At 48.8% G+C, this 21,587-nt stretch overlaps 1 protein-coding gene across 4 annotated transcripts in view; it reads left to right on the top strand.

Moving 5' to 3' along the window:
- Positions 1 to 7,433: 7,433 nt before the first annotated feature.
- Positions 7,434 to 21,587, top strand: part of CCND2 (cyclin D2) — a 30,588-nt gene continuing 16,434 nt past the window's right edge. For 2 of the 4 annotated variants that reach the window (XM_050985710.1, XM_050985721.1), the window contains exons 1-4: positions 7,444 to 7,715; positions 8,213 to 8,433; positions 9,886 to 10,101; positions 12,525 to 12,684. In XM_050985710.1, the coding sequence (XP_050841667.1) occupies positions 7,679 to 7,715; positions 8,213 to 8,433; positions 9,886 to 10,101; positions 12,525 to 12,684 (634 nt within the window). In that variant the 5' untranslated portion in view covers positions 7,444 to 7,678. Of the gene's footprint in view, positions 7,716 to 7,751; positions 8,434 to 9,885; positions 10,102 to 12,524; positions 12,685 to 13,932; positions 18,048 to 21,587 lie in introns of those variants that run through there. The other 2 variants (XM_050985714.1, XM_009094129.4) reach the window with 2 other exon arrangements.

Raw genomic sequence — 21,587 nt, 5'->3', positions numbered from 1 at the left:
TTCTTCTAAGGGAATGCTTGTCCCTCAGTTCCCAGAGAATCTGCATAATCTGACCTTCTCCAGGATGGAGCAATTCCTTTGTTATCTGAAGATAACAAGCCCATTCAGGTGCCAACAGTCTCTAATAGTCCATCTATTCATAGACAGAGAAACCCGTTCCCCTCCCTTCTTTCCAGTGCAACATTTGTGAGATAGGGGCAGAAGAGAAGGTGGTGCTAGAACACAAGTGTGGAAAGGATCCGTAAAACGAACCTTCCTCTCTGATGAGGGAGGTGTTTCTGTCCAGGAACTGCTGGGACACTGGAAAGGCAGTGCCACTCCACGATGTGCCATGGAGCTCATGTAAGAAGTTTCTCTACAGCACAGAGCCTCAGATATTTTTACAGAAATGGTGCCTTCCTGACCGGTGGGAAGCTTACCTTCTGAGGATGGTGATTGTCACCAATGAGCCTTATTAATAAAAATCTGAAACCCAAAAAAGAAACAGTTCATGTCTGGGCATGAGAACCCACTCAGGCAAAAGGGCTCCCAGCCCAGCCAGCAGACAGTACCTTGAGAAGAGCTACAGGACAGGATGAGGAACTACCAACACCACTCCAGGAACCTGCTCCGAGAGGTTATTGCAGTGGCAGGATGAGGTGAAAGAGGGAGGGAGGAGAGTTTCAGAGAGCCAGGGGAGAGTTTCAGCACACAGAGATATAAGAGAACAGCACAACAGAGTTTTGCTTGGAGTACAGATTTGCACCTTGAGGGGTGAAGAAGGACCAAGAACGGAGCCAAGGGAGGAGACAGTGCAGAAGATCTGGAGGTTTCAATGAAGGACAGCAGTGTGGAACATGTGTTAGAGATTTTTTTTAGTTACCAAGGCAGTCTAGTTCCAGTCAACAAAAGCCACATTACAGATCCTGTATGCTATACTCTGAGCTATGTATATGCAATTATGCCAGTGGCCAGCAACACCCACCACTGCTTCCTTCTGCTTTTCAGATACTCAGCAGACTTCAAGAGGATAAACAAGAATTACAGCCAGGCAAACTCTGTTCACGCACAAGGATTCTTAACAAAGAAACAGAAGTTAAGTTCTTAAACTTTCTTAACAAAGGTTATTTACAAGGTTCTTCCACCTGATGCTGGTGTAGCACTGAGGCATTACCCAGGGAGACTGGGATCTCCATCCTTGGATGTTTTGGCTGCACATGGCCCTGAGTAACCCAATCCAGCTTGGGAGGTGGCCCTGCTGTGAGCAGTGGACTGGACTAGATGAATTCAAACCTAGCTCTTTATAAGAGCAATATTTCCCTCAGACCTGTGTCTATTTAGGTGCAGGTAAACATCTGGAAGGCAGCATAAGGTCGTGCCTAGGAAGTTGTGTCTGCCTGTTAACCCCAGCTCCAGATTCAGGGAAAACAGCAGTGGAGCAAGAGGGTGTCCTGGCTGAGATTAAAAAGCCAAATGCCGCAGGGGTGAGGTAGCAGAGCTGCAGAGAGGGGACATTTTCCTTGGACACCCCTGGGGAGATGCAGCCCTTGAGAAAGCACTCACCATTGCCCAGCTGCTGCTGAAGTGTTCTGCCCCTGTGGAATGATGGAGGGGCTTTGGGAGCTCTCCAGGGGCAGCAGCAGCAGCAGAGGATTTCACAGACACCTGTGAGAATTTCTTTCCACTTCACCAGGAGGGCAGCTATCACTTCACCAGCCCTCCTGACTCTGCCCAAACGACCTTCTCACCCACATCAGGAGCTTTGCTCAGACCAAACAAGAGCCTCCTCAGACTTTGGATGGAACTCAGACAAAGCAGACATGAATTTGACCATGCCTAACAAGACACCTCAGTCAGCCAAAACCTGACTGTGTGTAAATGCTGGAAGCGGAGATCTGAAATAGCTGAGGGCTGAGCTTGGAACAAAGATATTTGTCACCCTCCTGCACAGAGGGACAGTGCCTGAGCTCCTGTTTGCCCATCACTCACTGAAATGCCCAGCAAAGCCTCATCACAGGCAGCAGCACTGAGCAGAAGGATTCAGGGAAGCCAGGGATGCTGAGGAGCTCATAGGTGACAGGGTTTTCTCACTGTCCACACTGTATGAATTCTCAATAAAGCCATTTATTCAAAAGCCATGTGGCACCTGGCCAGTGACTGAGGGCTCTGGCTATAAGTGCCACTGTGAAAAGGGGTAACACCTTTCAAAATGCTTCAATTTGACCACTATAAAATGCATAGTTTTGGAGCATACTGGTGCTGGAACATCCCCTAAAGAGAAGCAGAGAAAAAAGAAGCAAATAATAGCACTGTATTCAGGTGATCATTAACATTATGTGCAACATAGTATTTTAGGCTATTAATATTTTAAAAGCAATTAATTTTCCCAGGTGTAGATGGAATTGACACAGAGTTGAGTAGTAAAATATCCCAATTGTTTATCCATGGGAATAGCTTTTAATTCAGCAGTTTTGGAGGAGGAAATTACAAGTAAAATCGTTTACCTCAGTACAGAGAATTTATTTACACTATTTTATTTTGTGATACTATTGTTTTGAGGGGTTTATGTGTTTGCCTCTTTGTCAGGCAGTAAAGTTTGTCTGATCTGCATCAAAAAGTTTGTTTGTTTGTCTGTGTTAAGAAGACAAAAATCAGCAGATCTATGGAGTATTTCATTGTCCCTGGAATGCAAAGAGGTATCCAAAATACTGGTTGAGAGCCTTATATTTCTTCACGGACAATTTTTGATACTTTCACAGAGGTAACAAGACAAGCCATTCTTCCTTTAAAGAATACACCTTTTTTCAGAATTTGGATGTGCACTACACATCTGCACACAATGAGAGACGTCCAGCTCATCCCCATCCCACAGTCATTCATGAGGCTTCCAAACCAAAATCCCACCCTGATGAAGCTCCATATAAAATATCTCACTCTTTGGCAGACAATATATGCCTCATATGTTTCAGCGAACTATTCAGTGTGGGACCCTGTGTTGGGATAATTCTGTCGCTGCAGATTAACAGAATCATTGCACCTACCTTTCAAATACAGATGCTCTCCTAGGAGTAAATACTGTGATTATTTAGCAGTCCACAGCACTGTTAATACAACTAAAATATGCCCTTCCCCAATCCCCATAAAAAGAGCAATTTTCTCTTAACACCTTGCTTTCCTATTCCTTGTTTGTACAGACCTGGGCATGCTACACACGTGTATGAAATGTAAAATATTTGCCTCAGTGTAGACAGAAAGAAAATAAAATGGAATTGAAGCTCCACATTTGTTTCAGTGAGAGCAGAACCACCAGAGAGACCACAGAGAGAAGACGGATCATTGCTTTTGAAGGAAGGAAGGAAGCTATGTCACAGCAAGATGCTCTAAAAATTGGAGATCAGCAGCAGGTTTGGGGACAGAAAGTCTTTTATTGATAAATCTCAACAGTGAGAGATTTTCAATTTCTGAAAAGAAAAAAAAACAACTTGCACATTAAATGTTGAAGCCATTCTTGAACTAAGGATTGATACAAACATGCCAGCAGGTAGGGAATGCAAGAGGTTAACAGCAAAACCATTTTAAGCAGAAAAGGAAGCTGATTCATAGGCAGTGAGAAGAGAAAAAAAAGGGGGGGGGGATTGTCACCTTGAGATACTATCATATTATTAATTCACCAGAACCGTGCTTGCTCTTTCAAATATCTGCACCAAAAGCAGAAAAACAAAAAAAAACCCAACAAACCAACCCAAACCCAAGAAAAGAATGACAGCGTTTCTGTACAGTTCTGCATGCCAAGGTAAAAAATATCACTTTCCATTGACTTCCTGGCGCGTGGGAGGCACCTGTTCCCTGTTCCTTGTCCGAGTAAACGAGCGCAGCCTTATCACCCTGCCCCCCCAGGAGACGTACGCGGCGGCTGCAAAAGACGGGCACCCCTGTCAGACAAGGCACTAATGTCAGCCTGGGAATTCTTGGGGCTAAATGTGATGAATTTATCGAGTCTTCCAGATAAAACATAAATCCCAGGTACACAACCATCCTTATAGCTTTTTTGGACTCCCATCTCACCTAATAAAGAAATTTGTCTGGAGTTGTGCACTCTTTGCACAAACACAGTTTCTAATTACTGCTCTGAAAAAGTTTCAACTGTGGAATGAGAAAGGTTAAAGAAGGAACTGCACAAAACAGAAAGGAGCAATTAATTAAAAATATATTAACCAATCACACAGAATCCATTAGTTAATGCTGTTAACTATTGAGCCTGCATAAATTCACCCTGTAAAGGTGAGAATAGTTTTATTACAGGGTATTTTTCTCCTGCTCAATACTTAGGATGCCTAATACGGCTGTAAATCATAAAGTTGCCACCAAACAGTTATTTAGAGTAGAAAACTACCCTGTATAATTTAAAAACTCCTTGAAAATACATGGATGATACCCAGAAGATCCTGTGCTATTCACATCCTTTCCCAGTCTTTCATCAAAAACCAGAGGAAATAAAAGATAATTTTTATCATGTTTTTCCTATTGAATGCACAGCATGGAATTATATGATTTACCTTTGAACAGCTAAAAGTCAGATAAATTTTCCAAAAAACCCAAACTAACCCAAACCACCAAACTAGACTCCTTCCAGTGACTAAATCTGGAATAACTTTATTTCAAATCTATTGCGCATTTTATTATTCATGGTGTTTGTTTGCTTTCGGGGCTTTCCTCAGCTTGGACAGTGGAAACACGTTGTTTTTTTTTTTTTTTTGGCTTCCAGTCGGTTTCACTTTCAGATTCTCCTGTTTCACACTCCAGCCTTCAGGTTTCAAGCACTGCAAAGGATTATTTATTCCATTTAAACAAACAAAAACCCCGCGGCCGCCGGGCGCACTCACACCGTGTCTATTGCTCTGCAAAGCTGGAGCCCATCTTGTCCCTGAAGCATCCTCCTGATGGTTCTCTGAGGAAAATAAATTAAACAACTAGGAGTGATGACGAATTTAGGATTTATTAAAAAATCCCAAGAGCTCTGCAGCGCTTTCCAACAGAGGCCAATAAAATATCATTACATATTATCGATTACAAGATAACCGCGCGTCGGGTTGGTGATGAGGAGCCGTGGCACCGGACGCGGTGCCCTGCAGAGGTGTCCCAAGACGTAAATAATGCCGGCGGTGTTGCCACCCGGCGGCTGCGGTGGGGTTGGGAGCAGCACAGCCCCCTTCCCTCGGGGCTGCAGGAACGGAAAGGAGGAGCGGCTGTCCCGGGAGCGCGGCTCCCCCGCGGCCGCAGCGGCAGCTCCGCGGGAGCGCCCGCCCGGGGCTGGGCGCACATCCCCGCGACGTTTGATTGAATCATTCATGCTTTTAAATGGGTGATGCAGATCAGCAAAAGAAGGAGAGCGAGTGCGAAAAGGGTGGGTTTTGATGCTGTACTGCTGTATTGCTGTATTATTTTTTGTTATTATTTTTGTCATTATTTTTTTCCCATTTTCGGGGGACGGTGTTCTTTTTTGGTGGTTTTGTTTTTGTTTTGGTTTTTTGTTTTTGTGGGGTTTTTTGGTGGGTTTTTTGGTTTTGGTTTTTATTTTTTGGTTTTGTTTTTTTGGCTTTTTTTTTTTTTCCGGAGGAAGGGTGGTATTTAACATATGGCACTCGGTAATCTCTACACGGAGGCTGTTAAAACATCTGCTGCCTCCAAACGCATGCGGCAACGCCCGTGGGCACGGGGACAAGGCGAAGGGGCAGCTCGGGCACGCTGGCTTCCGCGGCCGCGGGTCCCTGGCTCCCTGCCTGCCGGCCGAGCTTCCCAGGGACGGTGTTTCCCCGCTGGAAACGGGCACCGAGCGCATAATAAGCCGTCGCACCGGGAGAAGGTGTTTTGGTTGTTTTGGTAGGCTTTTTTTCTTTTTTTTTTTTTTTTTTTTTTTTTTTTTTTTTTTTTTTTTTTCTCACGACGTTGATGCAGATCAGTGGCACCTCCACGTGCAGAGCTGGCACGCTTCCATTTATTATTGATTTAGGGAGGTTTTTTTTTTTTCACCTAACGGGACATCCCCACCACACGTCCAGCACCGTGGCCCGCCTGCGGTGCCCTGGGCTGCTGTCCCGGCTGCCGCCCAATCGCGGGGCGCGGGGGGCCCCGCATCCCTTCCCCGCCGTGCCCCAGACATCACCCCACTTCGGAAAGTCGCTGCCGGACAATCGGGACACCCGTTGTCCTCCCCCCGAAACCCACATAAATCACAATCGCTGCATTGTCGGGCTACAAAGCCAGACGGGAGGGCTTATGAATTTAAGTTTGGAGAAGGAAAACGTGCGCTGACACAACACGCTCCCTGTTCGCAGGAGCAGCCAGGAAGGGGAAATGAATGGTGGAAGTTAAAGAGCCTTTCATTGCGCAGCGCGCCACAGCGGGTCCCGCTCGCCGCCCTCGTCGTGCACCGGGGGGTGCCCCCTCCGCGCCGCCCCTCAAACGCGAGCCTTGCCTGGCACAGCTCTGCCCGGGTCCCGGTAACCCGCGGCTCGGCCGCCGGGGCCACACACGATGCCCAGCGGCTCCCCACGTCTAGACTGCGCCCGGGGACTGCGCGCTCCACGGACGGGACAAGGGGTGCGCGGGGATGAGTTTGTGGGGAGATGCTGTTCTCGGCTGACCCCCGCTACAAGGGGATGGGGGCGGGCGACACTCCCGCGGGCTTTTTGCTGCCCAAGTAGCCCTCTGCTCCGACGGGCGGGTTTGCTGCGGTGCCGTGTCCCAGCCAGCTTCGGCCGGGGCAGCCTCGCCGCTGGACTCCGGCGAGAGTCGGCATAGCTGTTCCCACCCCTCCCATCCGCTCTAATGCAGAAAGAAGGGCGAGCGCTGGCGTGGGAGGGGGCGCCGGTGCCCACTCACGGGCAACGACGGCCGCTCGCCCGCCTTGCCCCGGTTGCCGGCAGAGCCCGTGCGGCTGCCCGGTCCGGCGGTGCGCTCAGGTGAGAGGGCTCCCTCTCGCCACATCCCTCCCGGATTGCTCTCGATGCCCGGGCATCATGCGCCCTTAAAATATAATCTGCCCGGTAACAATCAGCGCGCAGCGGCGAGAGCCCCAGAGCTATTGGCTATGCAAATAGCGGGAGGGGAAGCGGCGCCCCAAAGTCCCCGCTCGCACTTTTAAGGCGGTCTTTCCGTGCCCGCCGCCCCCGGCCCACCCTCCGCGCCGCCGGGGGGCTGAGGGGCTGCCGCTGCGGGGACCCCGCTCCGCGCCCGCCCCAGTAGCCCCTTCCCCTTCGGGAGCCTCCGCTCTGCCGCAGCCGGCGGAGACTTCGCTGTCACATTTTGCAGTCGGGGAGCGACTACCGGCGAAGTGCGAGCCGGGTGGAAGTCACCCCATGTGGGACATAACTCCTCTCACCTCCCCCCCTCCTCTCCGGCCAACCTTTCTCCCTCCTCCCTCCCTCCCTCCTCCCTCCCTCCTCCGCTGCGTTTCCTAGAAAGTTGTATCAGTGTGGCCATGCAACGCTAAGACGGTTCGTCTGCTCGAACCACGAATGTGTGCCGGAGGAAGTAGCGTGGTGGTTGTGAGATTTCACCCCGAAGACGTCGCGGAACCCCCACCCCTCAAGGGCTTTTTGGGGGGTTTGCTGTTAGCGGGGAGCTCTGTCCCCCTCCGGCTGCAGGTTTAAGGAGGTGCCGGAGCAGGGAGAGCGAGACATGGATCTGGCACCCTGCTATGCCAGGGCATTTCATACTTCGTCCCCATCGTCTGGGTGGGTACCGAGGGGCGCCCACAGTTCCTTGCAATAAGAGAAGGGGAGGGAAATTGATGGGGACGGGCTCCCTCAGAAGGCAAGTGTGGAACGGGTTTAATTTGGTCGCTGGAAGGAAGTAAAAGAGAAGCTGTCATTTGTGTCTGTGTGTCCCTATACGAGGGCCTCCTGGTTCCTTGTTAGCTTATAGAGAGGGAAAAAAAAAAAGTGTTTGATGTTACGTCTGACCAGCTGCTGTTCTCCATAATAACAAGAGAGAGAGAACTGCCTGCCCTGGCGAGTTGCGTCACTTCGCTTCAACTTTAGGCTAGAAATCAAGAGAGGGAGAGACAAGTTTCAAGGGAGGCAGGAGCGAGCTGGAAAGCCCTGCCGTCTTCCTCCCACCCACCTACCCCTCCTCCTTTACCCCTCTCCTATCCCCACCCCCTTCCCCCCCCCCCCAAAAAAAAAAAACAAAAAAAAGAAACCAAGAAAAAAAAAAAAACCTTTCCCATCAGAGAAAGAGGGAGATCTCTTTGGAAACATGGAGCTGCTGTGCTGCGAGGTGGATCCCATGAGGAGAGCTCTGCCTGACCCGAACTTGCTCTACGATGACCGCGTTTTGCACAACTTACTAACCATAGAGGAAAGGTATCTGCCCCAGTGCTCTTACTTCAAGTGCGTCCAGAAGGACATCCAGCCCTTCATGAGGAGGATGGTGGCCACTTGGATGCTGGAGGTTCGTACATCCCGGCCCCTCGGAGCGGGGGCGGCAGAGCGGCCGCGGGCAGCACCCTGGCCCCTCTCCCCCTGCAGCCCCTTGCTCTTGGGATCACCGGGTGGCTTCTTCTTGTCGATCCCCTCTCATCCTTGTCCCCCTCCGGAGCTCAGCCGGTGCGGAAAGGGGCGCGGGGGACACCGACAGCCCGCGGGGGAAGTCGCCCCTTCCGGGGGGCTCCGGGAGCGGGGTGCAGGAGGGGAGGAAGCGCGGCGTGGTGGTGGTGGGGGGGGAGAGTTGGAAAAGTCATTTGCAATTAAAAGCAAAGAAAATCCGCCTCCGGGAGCGCTTGTTATTGAGGCATTCCTGGGAAAAAGCAGCAGCACGCGGGGCCGGGCGAGGGTCGGGGGGTGCACTGTGTGCCCCGCGTTCTGCCCGGCGAGGGTTCCGTGCCCACGTATGCAGTGGGGAGGACGTGCCTTCTTCTCGCCATGTTGCGCTGCATGCGGACTCTGCTCGCAGGCGCCGAGCGCGGCTGCCCCCGCTGCTCTCCGGGGGGCTCGGGAGTGCCCCCCGGCCCTGCGGAACGGGACCCCCCGTGTGTCGGGGCCGTGGGGCGGGCGCTGAACCCCTCGTTCGCCCCCAGGCTTCAGGCGCAGCGGCAGCGGGCCCGCAGCTCCGCAGACCCGCCTGCCTTGCCCTGGCCCCACCGGCCATCCTTTGCCCCTTCGGATCTCCTTTGGGGGGGACCTTTCCGGAGCCAAACTCCGTGGGCTGGAAAGCCCAGACTCCCCGCTTGGTTTTCATGTGCGATTTGTGCTTTTTCTCCGCGGCTCCGATTTTTTGTAAATTTTTAAAAGAATTTTGCTGCTCGGTGCCTGCTAAAAGGATCCAGGCGGCTCGGGCTCTCTCCACCCCACCTCGCCCTCGCTATGTCTCCCGTCCTTCCCCCACAGCGCGGGATTGGGGGCGCAGGGCTGGGGGACACCCGGCGGGGGAATTTTTACAATTGTCGGAAACGATAGGGGATCGTCCCGTGATGCCACCAGCCCCAAAACCGGGACCGCCTGGGAAGTTTTGATATTTTTTATCGATTTTTTGAAAATATGACGAAATAAAAAAGAAAAATTGGGTCGCAAAGGAAAAAAAAAAAAAAGTCTGAGGCTGCTCTCTTGCTGCTGGATGGGGCTTTTCGGCTCTCCCACACAGTGTCTTGAATTCATTTCTTACTGAATGAACTAAAGGAATGTGAAAGCCGATTGACAGCCTTCCCAGCCTCTCCACAGATCTCCCCCTCCCCCAAAATTTAGCTCCCCGGGAAACAAAAATAGGAGCAAAAGCAAGGGAAGTAGTGGTCTGTTTGGTGGGTTCACTCATTTATTTATTTCTTCCTTCTTGTCTCTTTCTCGCTTCCCATCCCCGTTTCTTCCCCCGACTGCCTCATCGTTCCCTCCCCACGCTCCTCACTTGCAGGTCTGCGAAGAGCAGAAGTGCGAAGAAGAAGTTTTCCCTCTGGCCATGAATTACTTGGACAGATTCTTAGCTGTGGTGCCCACTCGGAAGTGCCATCTGCAGCTGCTGGGGGCGGTGTGCATGTTCCTGGCCTCCAAGCTGAAAGAGACAATCCCCCTCACAGCCGAGAAACTGTGCATATACACGGACAATTCCATCAAACCCCAAGAGCTGCTGGTAAGCAGCCCCATTCCTCTCTCCTCTCCGGCACAGCACCTTTCTCTCTCTGGCACAGCACCCAGCACTTCGCCACCCAGCCCCTGCCTTTTAGAAAAACCCACGCATTTCCCGCCTTTCTGAACGGCCAGAAAGTCTCGGGGGCCAACGCTGAGGGCGGGGGACACCCGCGGGAACATCCCAGTCCTCCGAAGCCGCCTGGCAGTGCCATGCGGCGCTCCAGCCGCTGCCGGGGGTTCTGGGGCTGGCGGTGCCGGGGGTGGGTCCGTCCCTGCCGTGTCCCCGCCGTGTCCCCACGGGGGACCTCGCCGGGCGCACGTGCGCGGGCGGGCGGCGCGGCGGCGCCACCTGGCGGCAGACATGCGGCGGTGCGGGCTGGGGCCGGGGCCTGGGGGGGCCCGGGATGCTCGAGAGGGGCCCGGGATGCTCGGCCGTGCCCAAGAGGCAGCGGCACCGACTGATGCCCAGGGAGTTCCACCTGAACACGAGGAAGAACTTCTACTCCTCTGAGCAGTGACCGAGCCCTGAACAGGTTATCCCGAGAGGGTGTGGAGTCTCTCTCATTGGGGATATTCCGGAATTGTCTGGCCACAATCTTGTGTCCTGTGCTCTGGGATGGCCTTGCTGGAGCGGGGAGGTGGCACCAGGTGTCCCACTGTGGTCCATTCCAGCCTGACCCATCATGTGTGATAAGGCTCAGTTGAATCACCTTGTGTCTGCTGCTTCTCTCAGTTCGGACGCAGTAAAAGCAGAAGCAAATTGATAACTACTGAAGGAAATAAGTGATGTATACACCATGACGTGGAGCACTGGACGTGCACCAGGGCTCCTTGGTGACATGGATGCTAGGTCAGAGAGATGGCCGTAGCCATCGGAGTTGCTGAATAATTTTTCCTATGAATCACTGGGAATTCCCCCTGGGGAAGGGCTGGGGTTGATAGCTCCTGCTTCCAAAGAGCCTTGCCCTCAAACCCTGCCTGGCTGTCAGGGCCCCGAGGTGTCCCCTTGGTGGCACAGATGGGCAGGGGAAGTGCAGTGGTCCCCACGTGCAAATATGCAGAGCAATGTGTGCATGTGTTTAAAGTGCTTCCTTGTATTTGGTCCTGTGGGTTGACTGTTCTCTCTCAAAACCTGTCACATCAGTAATGCTGGGAAAAGCGGGCCTCGAGTTTGCATAATCGCTGTTACGTCCCAACATTTTAAAGGTTTTCTTAAGAAATTCAAAATTCCCGTCTGGTTTCTGCAGCCTTTTGCATATATGTGAGATTTTTCAGAGCATGGAGGGCTCTGTCATAATCGAGCAGGAATGTCCGTAGGAAAGTAACTTGCTGTTAAAGTGGGCATCTATTCAGGGAAAGGACTGCAGAAATGGCATTGTGGGGTCCATGTTTATGGTTTCTCAGCAACGCTAGTTGACGTCTCCGCGGCTGCAAAATTAAAGGACTTTTTTTTTTTTCCTGACTTGCCAGCTCTGTCAGCTCAGCTGGGGCTCCCCACCACGCTGGGCTCCATCAGGCATCATCAGGACTCGGCAATCAGTGCGTGGAATTTAGTTAATAGCTAATAGTTGACGGATGAGACAAATGTGAGCTGGAGGCCTGAGCTTTGCTCATTCTCTGGGGCACTGTAAGGTGTTCAGAACTCGGTTTAAATGTTGAAACATGCAGGTCATGCACCCCATGGCTGGATCTGGGTGCTGTTTGCACATGGAATCCCATTTCAGGGAATGGCCGGTAGTTACGTACACGCCCAAGCTTTCCTTTGATTGCAGTGGGAGTTCTGGGCGTGCAAAGAATCTGGGAATGGCTCCTACATGATTTACTGGCAGATAATTTACACAGGCTACTTCTTGGCTGTGTCGCGTGTGTTTCCTTTCTGCAGAGCCTCTCTTGGAGTAGTTTGAGCACCATCAGATTTATCTGCAGGACCTTTGGAGTACAGTTTTGGGGAGGCAATGCCATCAAGCCAACTTCCCCAGTTTTGAAAAAAGGAATGTATATCTAGGTTATTTTTGTGCATGGCTGTCCCTAGGGCTTTAAATGGCTATAAAGTAAGGGCTATAGCCATTTAAAAGAAGTTACGAGGAAAGGACCACAGTGACCTTGGCAATATCTAATTGCAGTCTAAACTTTCTGGGTGGGCATTCAGCACTGGATTAAAAAAAAAAAAAAAAAAAACCAAAAAAACCTTGGCAGGAGCTGCCAGGTCTCATTATTTTCAGTAGAGCCTGACATTTCTGGTGTTCAAAAAAAAAAAAAGAATATAAAGTCAACAACTTCAAAGCAGTAGAGGCATATGGAAAAAAGGGTTTGAGCAAAACAAATTTAGCAGTGATAAAGTTATAATAAGAAATACGCAGAGGTTTTTCTCAGTCTTGCTTATAGCTTTTCTTTTCTTTTGCTTTCCCTCTCCACCCTCTGCAGGAATGGGAGCTGGTGGTGCTGGGGAAGTTGAAGTGGAACCTTGCAGCTGTCACCCCACACGATTTCATTGAACACATCCTAAGGAAGGTGCCTCTCCCTAAAGACAAGTTGCTTTTGATCCGGAAGCATGCACAAACCTTCATCGCCCTTTGTGCCACAGGTAGGCTCAGCTGCTCTGGCTGCAGCTCATAGTGTGGTTGGAAGGGCAGATTTGTTCCAGGTGGTGCTTCATCCCCTCCATCCTTGCATGATGTGGGAAGAGGAACTAAATCCCGTGGGACTGTTTGCAAAGGGTGTTGTGTATCAGGCCCCAAAACTGTGCATTGGGCAAAATCCTTGTGGCAATGACCCGGAGTGCAGCTGATGTGTGTGGTGTTTTTGCAGTGAAGTCTTGTAAGGCTGGATTAGGGCATCCTGGTTTTTATTTTGCCCATTCACTGCTTCTTTTAGAGGGCCACAGATAATTTGTAAGGACAGCTCCAAATGCAGAAGCTGTTATGGCACATTAGCCCAAAGTGTCTTGAGCTAATGCATTGCACGAATGTGTTCATAAACTTTTCATTAACTGGACTCTGTCCAGATAAAAGGCAAAATTGTGTATTTTAGCATTTATATGGTACTACCACATCCCTGAAGCACAGGAGATGACAGTTTAAAAGGTAATTACTTAAAAAAAAAATTGGATTCTTTCCTAGCTTCACCCCAAGAAATCAGTGAAACTACTGTGTTCCATGGGGAACCATTGCACTCCCTTTTTGTCACATGGCTGAACACAGTTTCTGAAGATTTCTTGAGAATAATTGCCTGTGTGGAAGAGAGGCTTTTTAATTTTGACCTGTCTGCAAAACACTGGTTTTTGTTTGTGTGTTATTTTGTTGTTTGGGTTTTTCTTGCCTCAGTAATTTTTACAAAATTAGTGGACTCTGAATTTTCATCTGAAGGGTTAATGGTAAGACTACTTTTTGGAAGCTAGACCTGGACTAGATAAACAGCATGCAATGTTTTCCAGAGTCACTATCAAGTAGTGTATGGCTCAGTGTTTGAATTGACCAGTTTGATATACCTAGCCCTTTGTGATAGGAACTGTTCTGCCTGTGTGTTTGCAGAGGGGAAGGGAAGACGGGGTGCAACTTTTGGGTTTGAATGCCTGCTTCTTGTATATAAGATGCAGTGACTGCTTTTATAATGTTGGCCAGTTCTTCCTACCTCAGTTGATCTGTTTTAGAGATTTGTATATGGGCTGTGTTAGGGTAATTGACTTTTTGGTTGCCCTGATGCTCAGACCTTCCCTTCTTTTCCCACTGCTGCATGATCCTTTTCAGACCCAAGACCACAGGACTCAATAGAAATATTGCTCAAATTCTGCAGGATCACTCTTGGTGATTTCTTTCCTTCTCCCCTTACTTAGGATGCATTCACTGTTCTGCCTTGTTTAGTATGAAAAAGATGGTCTTTCCCATGGACATTTCTCTGGATCTTCACACCATCAGCCATCAAACTCCAATACAGCTCCGTGTTGCCTTCCAAACCAGACAATCTTCTCACTCTTTTGTCGCTTCCACTTCCTCCAATAGTGTTTTGGTTTGTTTTCTTCTTTATCCAGCACATCACTTTCTTGAGAGCCCTGGAATTTCATTATGATTTAACATCTCAAATTCTGGACCATAATCCTTTGCCCTTAAAATTTTCCATATAACTAAGCCATTGCAAGACTGTGGTCCTTGAAAGAATCTCCAAAGTCCATGGCTTCTTTCCAGTCCATGAATTCTTTGGTGCTTAGCTCCGTGCTCTAGAAGTCCTTTTACTGAGATCCAGAGCAGTGCCTCCTCTCCAGCCTTCAGCCCAGTCATGCAGTTCCCTCGTGTGTGTCCCCCATGTGATCTGCCTGTCATATTATATGTCTCCAGTGCATGAAATGAAGTCCTTTGTCTAAAGAGACAACAAATTAAAGTTTCTTCCCTTGAAAGTGAAAGATGTAATTGCTGAGTACAGAGCTTCCTAAAAGTGAGGGTACTGTAGTGCTGGCTGGAGATTTCCTTTTCTTCTCATGCCATTGTCCACAGACCACCATGTAGTTTTGAGGAGGACCCACAACACTTTTTCATTTTGAAAGCAGAGACCTTACCCAGGCTCTCAATGCCACATTCCCACATTACCTGTGAACTGCTACCTCAACTTCCATTGTGGAAATGTTGTTCTTACTACAGAATTTCCTTTTGCTGCCACTCTTTGAAGAAAAGCCCTTCTCATCAGACTTCCCTTCCAGATCCAGTTGTCGTTTCCTTTTCTTGTCCTGTTTGTTGCAGAGCTCTCATCAACCACTCTGTTTCTTCTTTCTCTTTTTCCTTCAGAGCTGCTGCTTTCTGCCAGTCTGGGTTAAGCCTGGTGTTTCATTTCCACATTTGCCTCCCTTCAGCAATAGGACCTCCTCTGACATGTGGCTCCCTCTTCCCTTGCTCCCCATGTGTGCTTTTAGGCTGGGTTTGACTCTTTACTATTCCCAAAGCTGACCTGGCTGCCTGGCTAATAGCTCTGGTCTGGAGCACAGCAGTGAATCTCTTTCCATTTCCTGATTCATCTCAGTACAGCTTTCTCTGCTTTCAAGTACTTTTCTTCTTTAAAGTATCATGCAAAATCTGGCATATTTTGAACTTTTCTCCCCCAGCCTTAGATCTTCTTCAGCAACTGCTCCATTTAATTTCCCAGCAAAAACATTTTACCAGAAATTCCCAGGTGTTCTCTGCCTGTACAGACATGGCTTTGATCTCACTCCTGCAGCACTTAGTGTCAGCAAATGAAGAGGGAAGCAGCCATGAACAGTTACTGGGTGTTGTGCTGGATGTGTAGGATCACAGTGATGCTCATCACTGTTCGCCTTTTCATCTGAATGTTCCCCAAAAGGAGGTGATAATCTGTTCTTCTGCATATTCCTTTCAGTCATGTTTGGTCACTTTGGCAGGCTCTCTCTTTCTCTGCCTTTATTTTGAGCCCAGTTCCTGAACCAAGCTGCGTGGATATAAGCCCACGGCCTCTCCCCAGTCCTTGCAGTGATTAATGATTCACATGAGCATGACTGGAACTGGAATGTTTCCCTCTTTGCCCTTGGTCCCATCGAAACATACGGCTGCTAAGCAGGACAGAAACTTGTGTGTCCTCCTGAATAAAGAGTTTTCTCTTACATTGGTCTGCATTCACAAAGGTTTCAAGAGTCTCCTCTTCCATTAGGAGGGCATGGAAGTGGCATTTTCCTCCAGCTGCCTTGTTCACTGTGCAGTAAGAGTGCATAGATGGACACTATGCACTGGCATGGCCTGATCTGTCACCATGTCATTGTTTTCTCATCCCATGGTGGCTCCCTGTGCAAGCCAAAATCTCCTTCAGAACGCCTCTGGATTTTCAAGGCACCAAGAGGATGCATTTGGGGCCTTTAAGTGGTGTTTATGGCTTCTCTCTTATGAGGGGAGACTGAGGGAGCTGGGCTTGGTTAGTCTGGAGAAGAGAAGGCTGAGAGAAGATCCCATTAATGCATATAAATATCTCAAAGAGGGTGTCAGAGGGTGGTGCCAGGCTCTTTTTCAGTGACAGGGTGAGGAGCAGTGGCCATAAACTGAAACACAAGTTCCACCTCAGCATGAGGAAGAATTTCTGTACATTGAGGGTGGCAGCTGCCCAGGGAGTGCCTGGAGCTTCCCTGTCTGTAGAGATTCCAAACCCACCTGGACATGTTCCTGTGTCACCTGCTCCAGGGGACCCTGCCTTGGCAGGGGTGTGGACTGGGTGATCTCCAGAGGTCCCCTCCAGCCCTAATGATTATGGGATTCTTCAGCATGGGATGTTCCTATTCAGCTGTGAGCCCAATGGAGATCATCCTTGTTTTGCTCACGGGGATTGTGTTGCTTTTCCACCCTGCCCACACCTCCATCTCTTTACTGCTCTGCACCCTCTGTCTCTTTGCACAGTGCTGCACAGCTTGGAAATGTTCTCTCAGGGGTTGGCCAGTTGCCTGTGCTGAGCTCCAAGCCAGGGAATCACTGCTGGCAGGAGTGGGAGAGGGCAGTGGTTACAGAGGTGTGTGCAGAGCCTGCCACGCTGCTGCTGGAGAGAGAACTGTGCATTATTTCCTTACACTTGGGTGTGCTCATCATTTCTTCTTGCAGCCTGTTCAGAGTCTCAGATGCACAACTGCTTCCTTGTGTTGCATTCTCCTCTCAGAGCCTGTACATGCCACAGTTTTGGTGCAGGATAGCCCTTTTTTATGTGAGAGCCTGTAAGGGAATGGTTTTTGAGGGAGGGTGGCCTGTGCATGACAGGCTTTCAGAAAGAGGAGCTGTAATGGAGACACTCACCTCTGTGAGGAGCTTCACAGGATTTTAGTTGAGTGGCAACCAAAACTTGGAAGCAGAAGCCTTTGCAGACTTGCAGAGATAGAAGGCAGCTTGTGTAAAACCCTGGACTCAGTCCTTTGCAAGGTCATTTCTATGCCTCAGCTGAGTCCTGTGGCAGGTGGGATGTGCCCATGGTGGATCCAGCATCTCAGGCCTCGGGGCTTGTGTCAGCACAGAGGCCAAGAAAGGGCGGCAAAATGTCAGCTATAAGTCAGTTTCATACAGTGTGCCCAACCTCTGGCCACTGTTTCTGGGACATTAATTATCTACACTTGAAAGCTGAGAAGGCTTTTTTTAACTTCTGGGCCAAATCCTGCATCCTTCTTCAGACACAAGTTCTGTGGAAGTCAGTGGGAGTGTTGTCTGAGCGAAGACTGCAAGATGAGGTCTGCAGCCCTGGTAGAGGTCTATGGGGCGACCACACGGAATGAGGCCTGTTTGCTCCTCAGCATTCCTGCTGGGCAGTTCTACTCTGCATCCCCTTTTCATCCTGTGTGAGTTACTGGAGCCTGGAAAGTGTGATACAAGTTTTATTTGGGACCTGTTCTTTGCAGAGGGGAAGAATGAAGCCTGTAGACGCTTCATTATGAGAATGTCTTAAGAAATAAAAATACATGTTGCAAAGTCGCAGTGCTTGCAGTAACTTCTTGCATAGCAGAAGAAAGAATAATTCGCACTAATTTATTGCTAGACAAAAGAAGAAGCTCTTGCTTGTTCCAGCTCATATCAGCATCTTGAGCTTTCCAGCCTGTGGAGCCACAAGAACCAAGGAAGTGCCATCAGCAAGTAGTCAGGCCCTCGGGAATGTTTCATGACCAGTCAAGCCTGGCAAGAGGAGGTGGAAAGAAATAAAGAGAGCATGTGCTGATACAAGCTGGCATCACTCTGGAGCTACCAGAGGAGCTGCCCTCCTTTCTACCAGCTGCAGGTCTGACATTTTGGTGGTTCAAGCACTAACATCATCCTAATCCTTGGTTAGGAAGGTGTAAAATAAGTGCAAATAAAAAACAGTGCAAACAGTTGTTCAGAAATAGTATTTACCATCAACTAATGAGCGTATTGTTGTGAGTGCTCCTCCACTTTTTATAGGTTGTTCAGCGTATTTCCCTGTCTTTACCTCTCTTGGATGGCTGTGATGAAGCATTAACATTTAGGATAATTCAGACCCATTTGTATAAAGGCCAAATGCTGTAGGAGAGGAACAGAATTAGATGTCTGTCCTCCCACCTACTCAAAGGATGGAAACACTTCTGCATCCTGGTTTACTTGAAAGTTTTGTGTTTGCTTTGAAGGGCTGAAGTCATCTGGTTTTGCCTTTAAAAGTAAAAATAGTTAACGTGAGGAAAATTTGCAGTGTCTTGTAGAAATGCAAGAGGAAGAGAAAAAATGGCCACAGCAGATACAAACAAATGCGTTAGGAAAAAAACCAGTACCACACTGACCCTGGAATTGCATTTGGATCAAAGCAGACAAGAATTAAATTCACTACTTCCATTGTTTATCTTAGACTTTTCTTTTAAACTTAGATGGTTAAATATAGATCCATGCTTGTCTTCATAGTACAGGCATTGGCTGGGTGAAGTCTCAGGCTGGCTGTGACCATTATCTACACAATTTTAATATATCAATACCTGCTTTTCTGACGGAGGTAACATACCTTTTTTTTCCTCCCTTTTTTCCCCCCTACCATGGGAAGAATCACTTTCCTTATGACAGCAGTTTCCAATTCTGTAAATAAATATCTATCAAATTACAGAGATGAAAACTGGCTGCTGAAAAAAAGCCCAACCAGCAGCCAGATCAGTAAAATGGGTCATTTTAAATAGGTAGAGTTCCCCCACCTGACTTTGACACACCGAGCATGTTCAGCCTGCGTATTTGTCAGTGCTCTTCTCCTTCCGACGGTTTTATTTGTTGGCTGCAAGTTAAGGCTTCCCCTTGCAGGACCTCTCTGGGTTCCTTCCTCCAGTTCCCTTCTGCTTTGGACTGACTGTCAGCCTTGCATTTTCCTGGCTTGAAGGCAGTGAAGACCACTGGACTGGGAGAGAGCCAGCAAAACAGCTCAGCCGCGCTGCTCGCAGCCCTGGAACCTTGGCGTGGATTACATGTGCTCCACTGGCAGAAAAATCTCCTTGTGCCCTGGCTGTGTCAGCTCCAGGCTGAAAGTGGGGGGCAGGTTCAGGGGACCCTGAATTTGCTTGATGGCTCTGGCTGGCTGGTCCACAGGTGGCTGTGCTTCAAAGGGTGATGTTTCTTGCATTGCCTTTTTTTATTTCCAGCGCTGAAGTCAGTGGGGTTGTGCATGGCTGGTCAGTTGTTCTTGAGGTCGTTTGGGAAATAGGTGATATTAAAATGGGGATGGGATGGTTTCTTGTGTATATTGCCTGGGAATAGAAAGTAAAACAAGTTTTGCTTTCTAACAACCCAGTGTCTTCTCTTGAAGTGTTCATGTGCCCAGATTCTCATGGACACGCGCTGTGGCACTGCTTCTCTAACTTATAATGAGACTCCTTTGTACTTTTCCCATGGAATGGCATAATCACAGAATCAATTAGGTTGGAAAAGACCTCTGAGATCATCAAGCCCAACTATTAACCTATAAATCACAACAAAGTTAGAGTCAGAGCCATGCTTTAGTTGCAGGCTCTGGGTGCATGTTAGTCAAGTTTGCATACAGAAGGATTTAGCAAATAGCCTTGCTTTAGGTGTCCAGGCAGAAGTGCTATATATAAAATTCCAAGTGCCCAGTAAGAAGTGCTTTCTATTAAATTTCCCCTGTAGTTCAGATTTCATCATCTCCTACAAGAATTTGCAGTAAATGCATATGTTTCAGCTCACATTTTTAGGTTCTTTCTCTGTGCTCCCCACTGTTTTTTTAAAATTTTTTTAAAAATTTTTCATTAATCTCAGGGCAAATTTTTGACCTAATTTGGAGGGGGGACAGTTTTACCTGGGTGAAAACTGAGTGAGAATGGCGAGCCTTGTCTTGTTGTCATGGTAGAAGCAGAGGTAGAAGTTTATAATTGAAAATAACATGTAAAAAGCTTGTTTTGAATTTCTCAATGGAATCTAAGAGACTGGGGGGGTGGTTCTGCATCCCCTCAGATACGGTACTTAATATTTATGCTTTCATTGCACCTTGATAAACATTTCACGTAGTTATTGCTTTGCTTGAATATGGAAATATGTTAATTATGGCCTTTATTGCACTGCCTGCTCTTTTCCTCAGCCTTTTCTATTCAACCCTCTAGGTGGCCCAGCACAATGTGGCTTCTTTTCTTTCAATGAGCTCTTTCCACACTAATAGGGTCCAGGGTGATGTGGAGAACCATGTGCACAAAATTGGTGCACCACCCCCCATTCCTTTGTGGGCATGTCAGGTTAAATTCATATCAGCAGGAGGGTCACTGCCATGATTTTCAATAGCTCGAGATGAGGTGATGACTTCAGACAATGGTGCCACACTCTCCAGTTGGAGACACTTGCCTCACCAGTTGCAGTAGTTAATTAATATGCTAAAAATAGAAGCCAGTGATACAAATCGCTGCCTGTTGTACAACAAAGACTGGGCATGTGTAGCTTTGATAGCCAAGTTTATGGTGCTTGTTATGGAGGGAAGTTAGTTTAGAGCTAGAGGCAATGTAAGACTTTCTGGATGCTGAGCTTTAGTCACTCTGGGCCTCTGGCCATTCGCTCGCTGTCTCATTTGCATTATGAATGACATTAAGGGAGCTAACAAGGTTATTGGGCATAGAAATGTTCGCATGTGACCCCACGTGGAAGCAGACCTACAGCAGTGCTAGTTGGCAGGGACACTGTGCCTCTTTATTCAGCTTCCTAGGAAGACAGTTTCTGGGAGTGGATCTAAAATCAGCCGCGAGAACACCGGCGTTCGGATAATGTGGAGGTTGTGATGCGAGGCAAGGAATTTCAGAGGGCAGGTGGAGCTGTGTCCTTTGCTCAGCCCATTCTGCCTGGACATGGCACCTCCCTGCACCATCTTTTTACTACATCCTGCCTGAAACTCAGGACAGGGAGGGGAAAATGAAGGAAAATCAATTGCTACCTGTAGTTCCATGCATAAGTGAGAGATGGTTTGGTACGTCCAAGATCAAATGTGGAAGTTGCTTCCCAGCTTAGGGGTGTGGTTACTCCTTACATGTGTTTGTATAAATCCATGTGAGGTAAATATGAATATGGTTTTGATCATGGAGTTGTTAAGCTTGGAAAAGACCTCTAAGACCATGGACTTCAACCCTAACCCAGCACTGTCGTGTTCACAACTAAACCATGACTCCAAGTGCCACATCTGCATGTTTTTTGAACATTTCCAGGGATGGTGACTCCACCACTTCCTTGCACAGCTGGTCCAATGCCTGATCACTCTGAAGAAATTTTTCCTAATATCCAATTTAAACCTCTCCTGGCGCAACTTGAGGCTGTTTCTTCTTGTTCTGACCCTTGTTCCCTGGGAGAAGAGTCTGACCCCCAGCTGGCTGCACCCTCCTGTCAAGGAGCAATAGAGAGCAGTAAGGTCCCCCCTGAGCCTCCTTTTCCTCCAGGTTGAACAGCCCCAGCTCCCTCAGCCCCTCCTCATCAGACTTGTGCTCCAGCCCTTGCCCAGCTCCGTTCCCCCCTCTGGACACGCTCCAGCCCCTCAATGTCCATCCTGCAGTGC

The sequence above is a fragment of the Serinus canaria genome, chromosome 1A, assembly GCF_022539315.1.
Source record: "Serinus canaria isolate serCan28SL12 chromosome 1A, serCan2020, whole genome shotgun sequence".
Taxonomy (NCBI): domain Eukaryota; kingdom Metazoa; phylum Chordata; class Aves; order Passeriformes; family Fringillidae; genus Serinus; species Serinus canaria.
The sequence above is the reverse complement of the archived record's forward strand: the minus strand, read 5'-3'. Positions and strand labels throughout refer to the sequence as shown.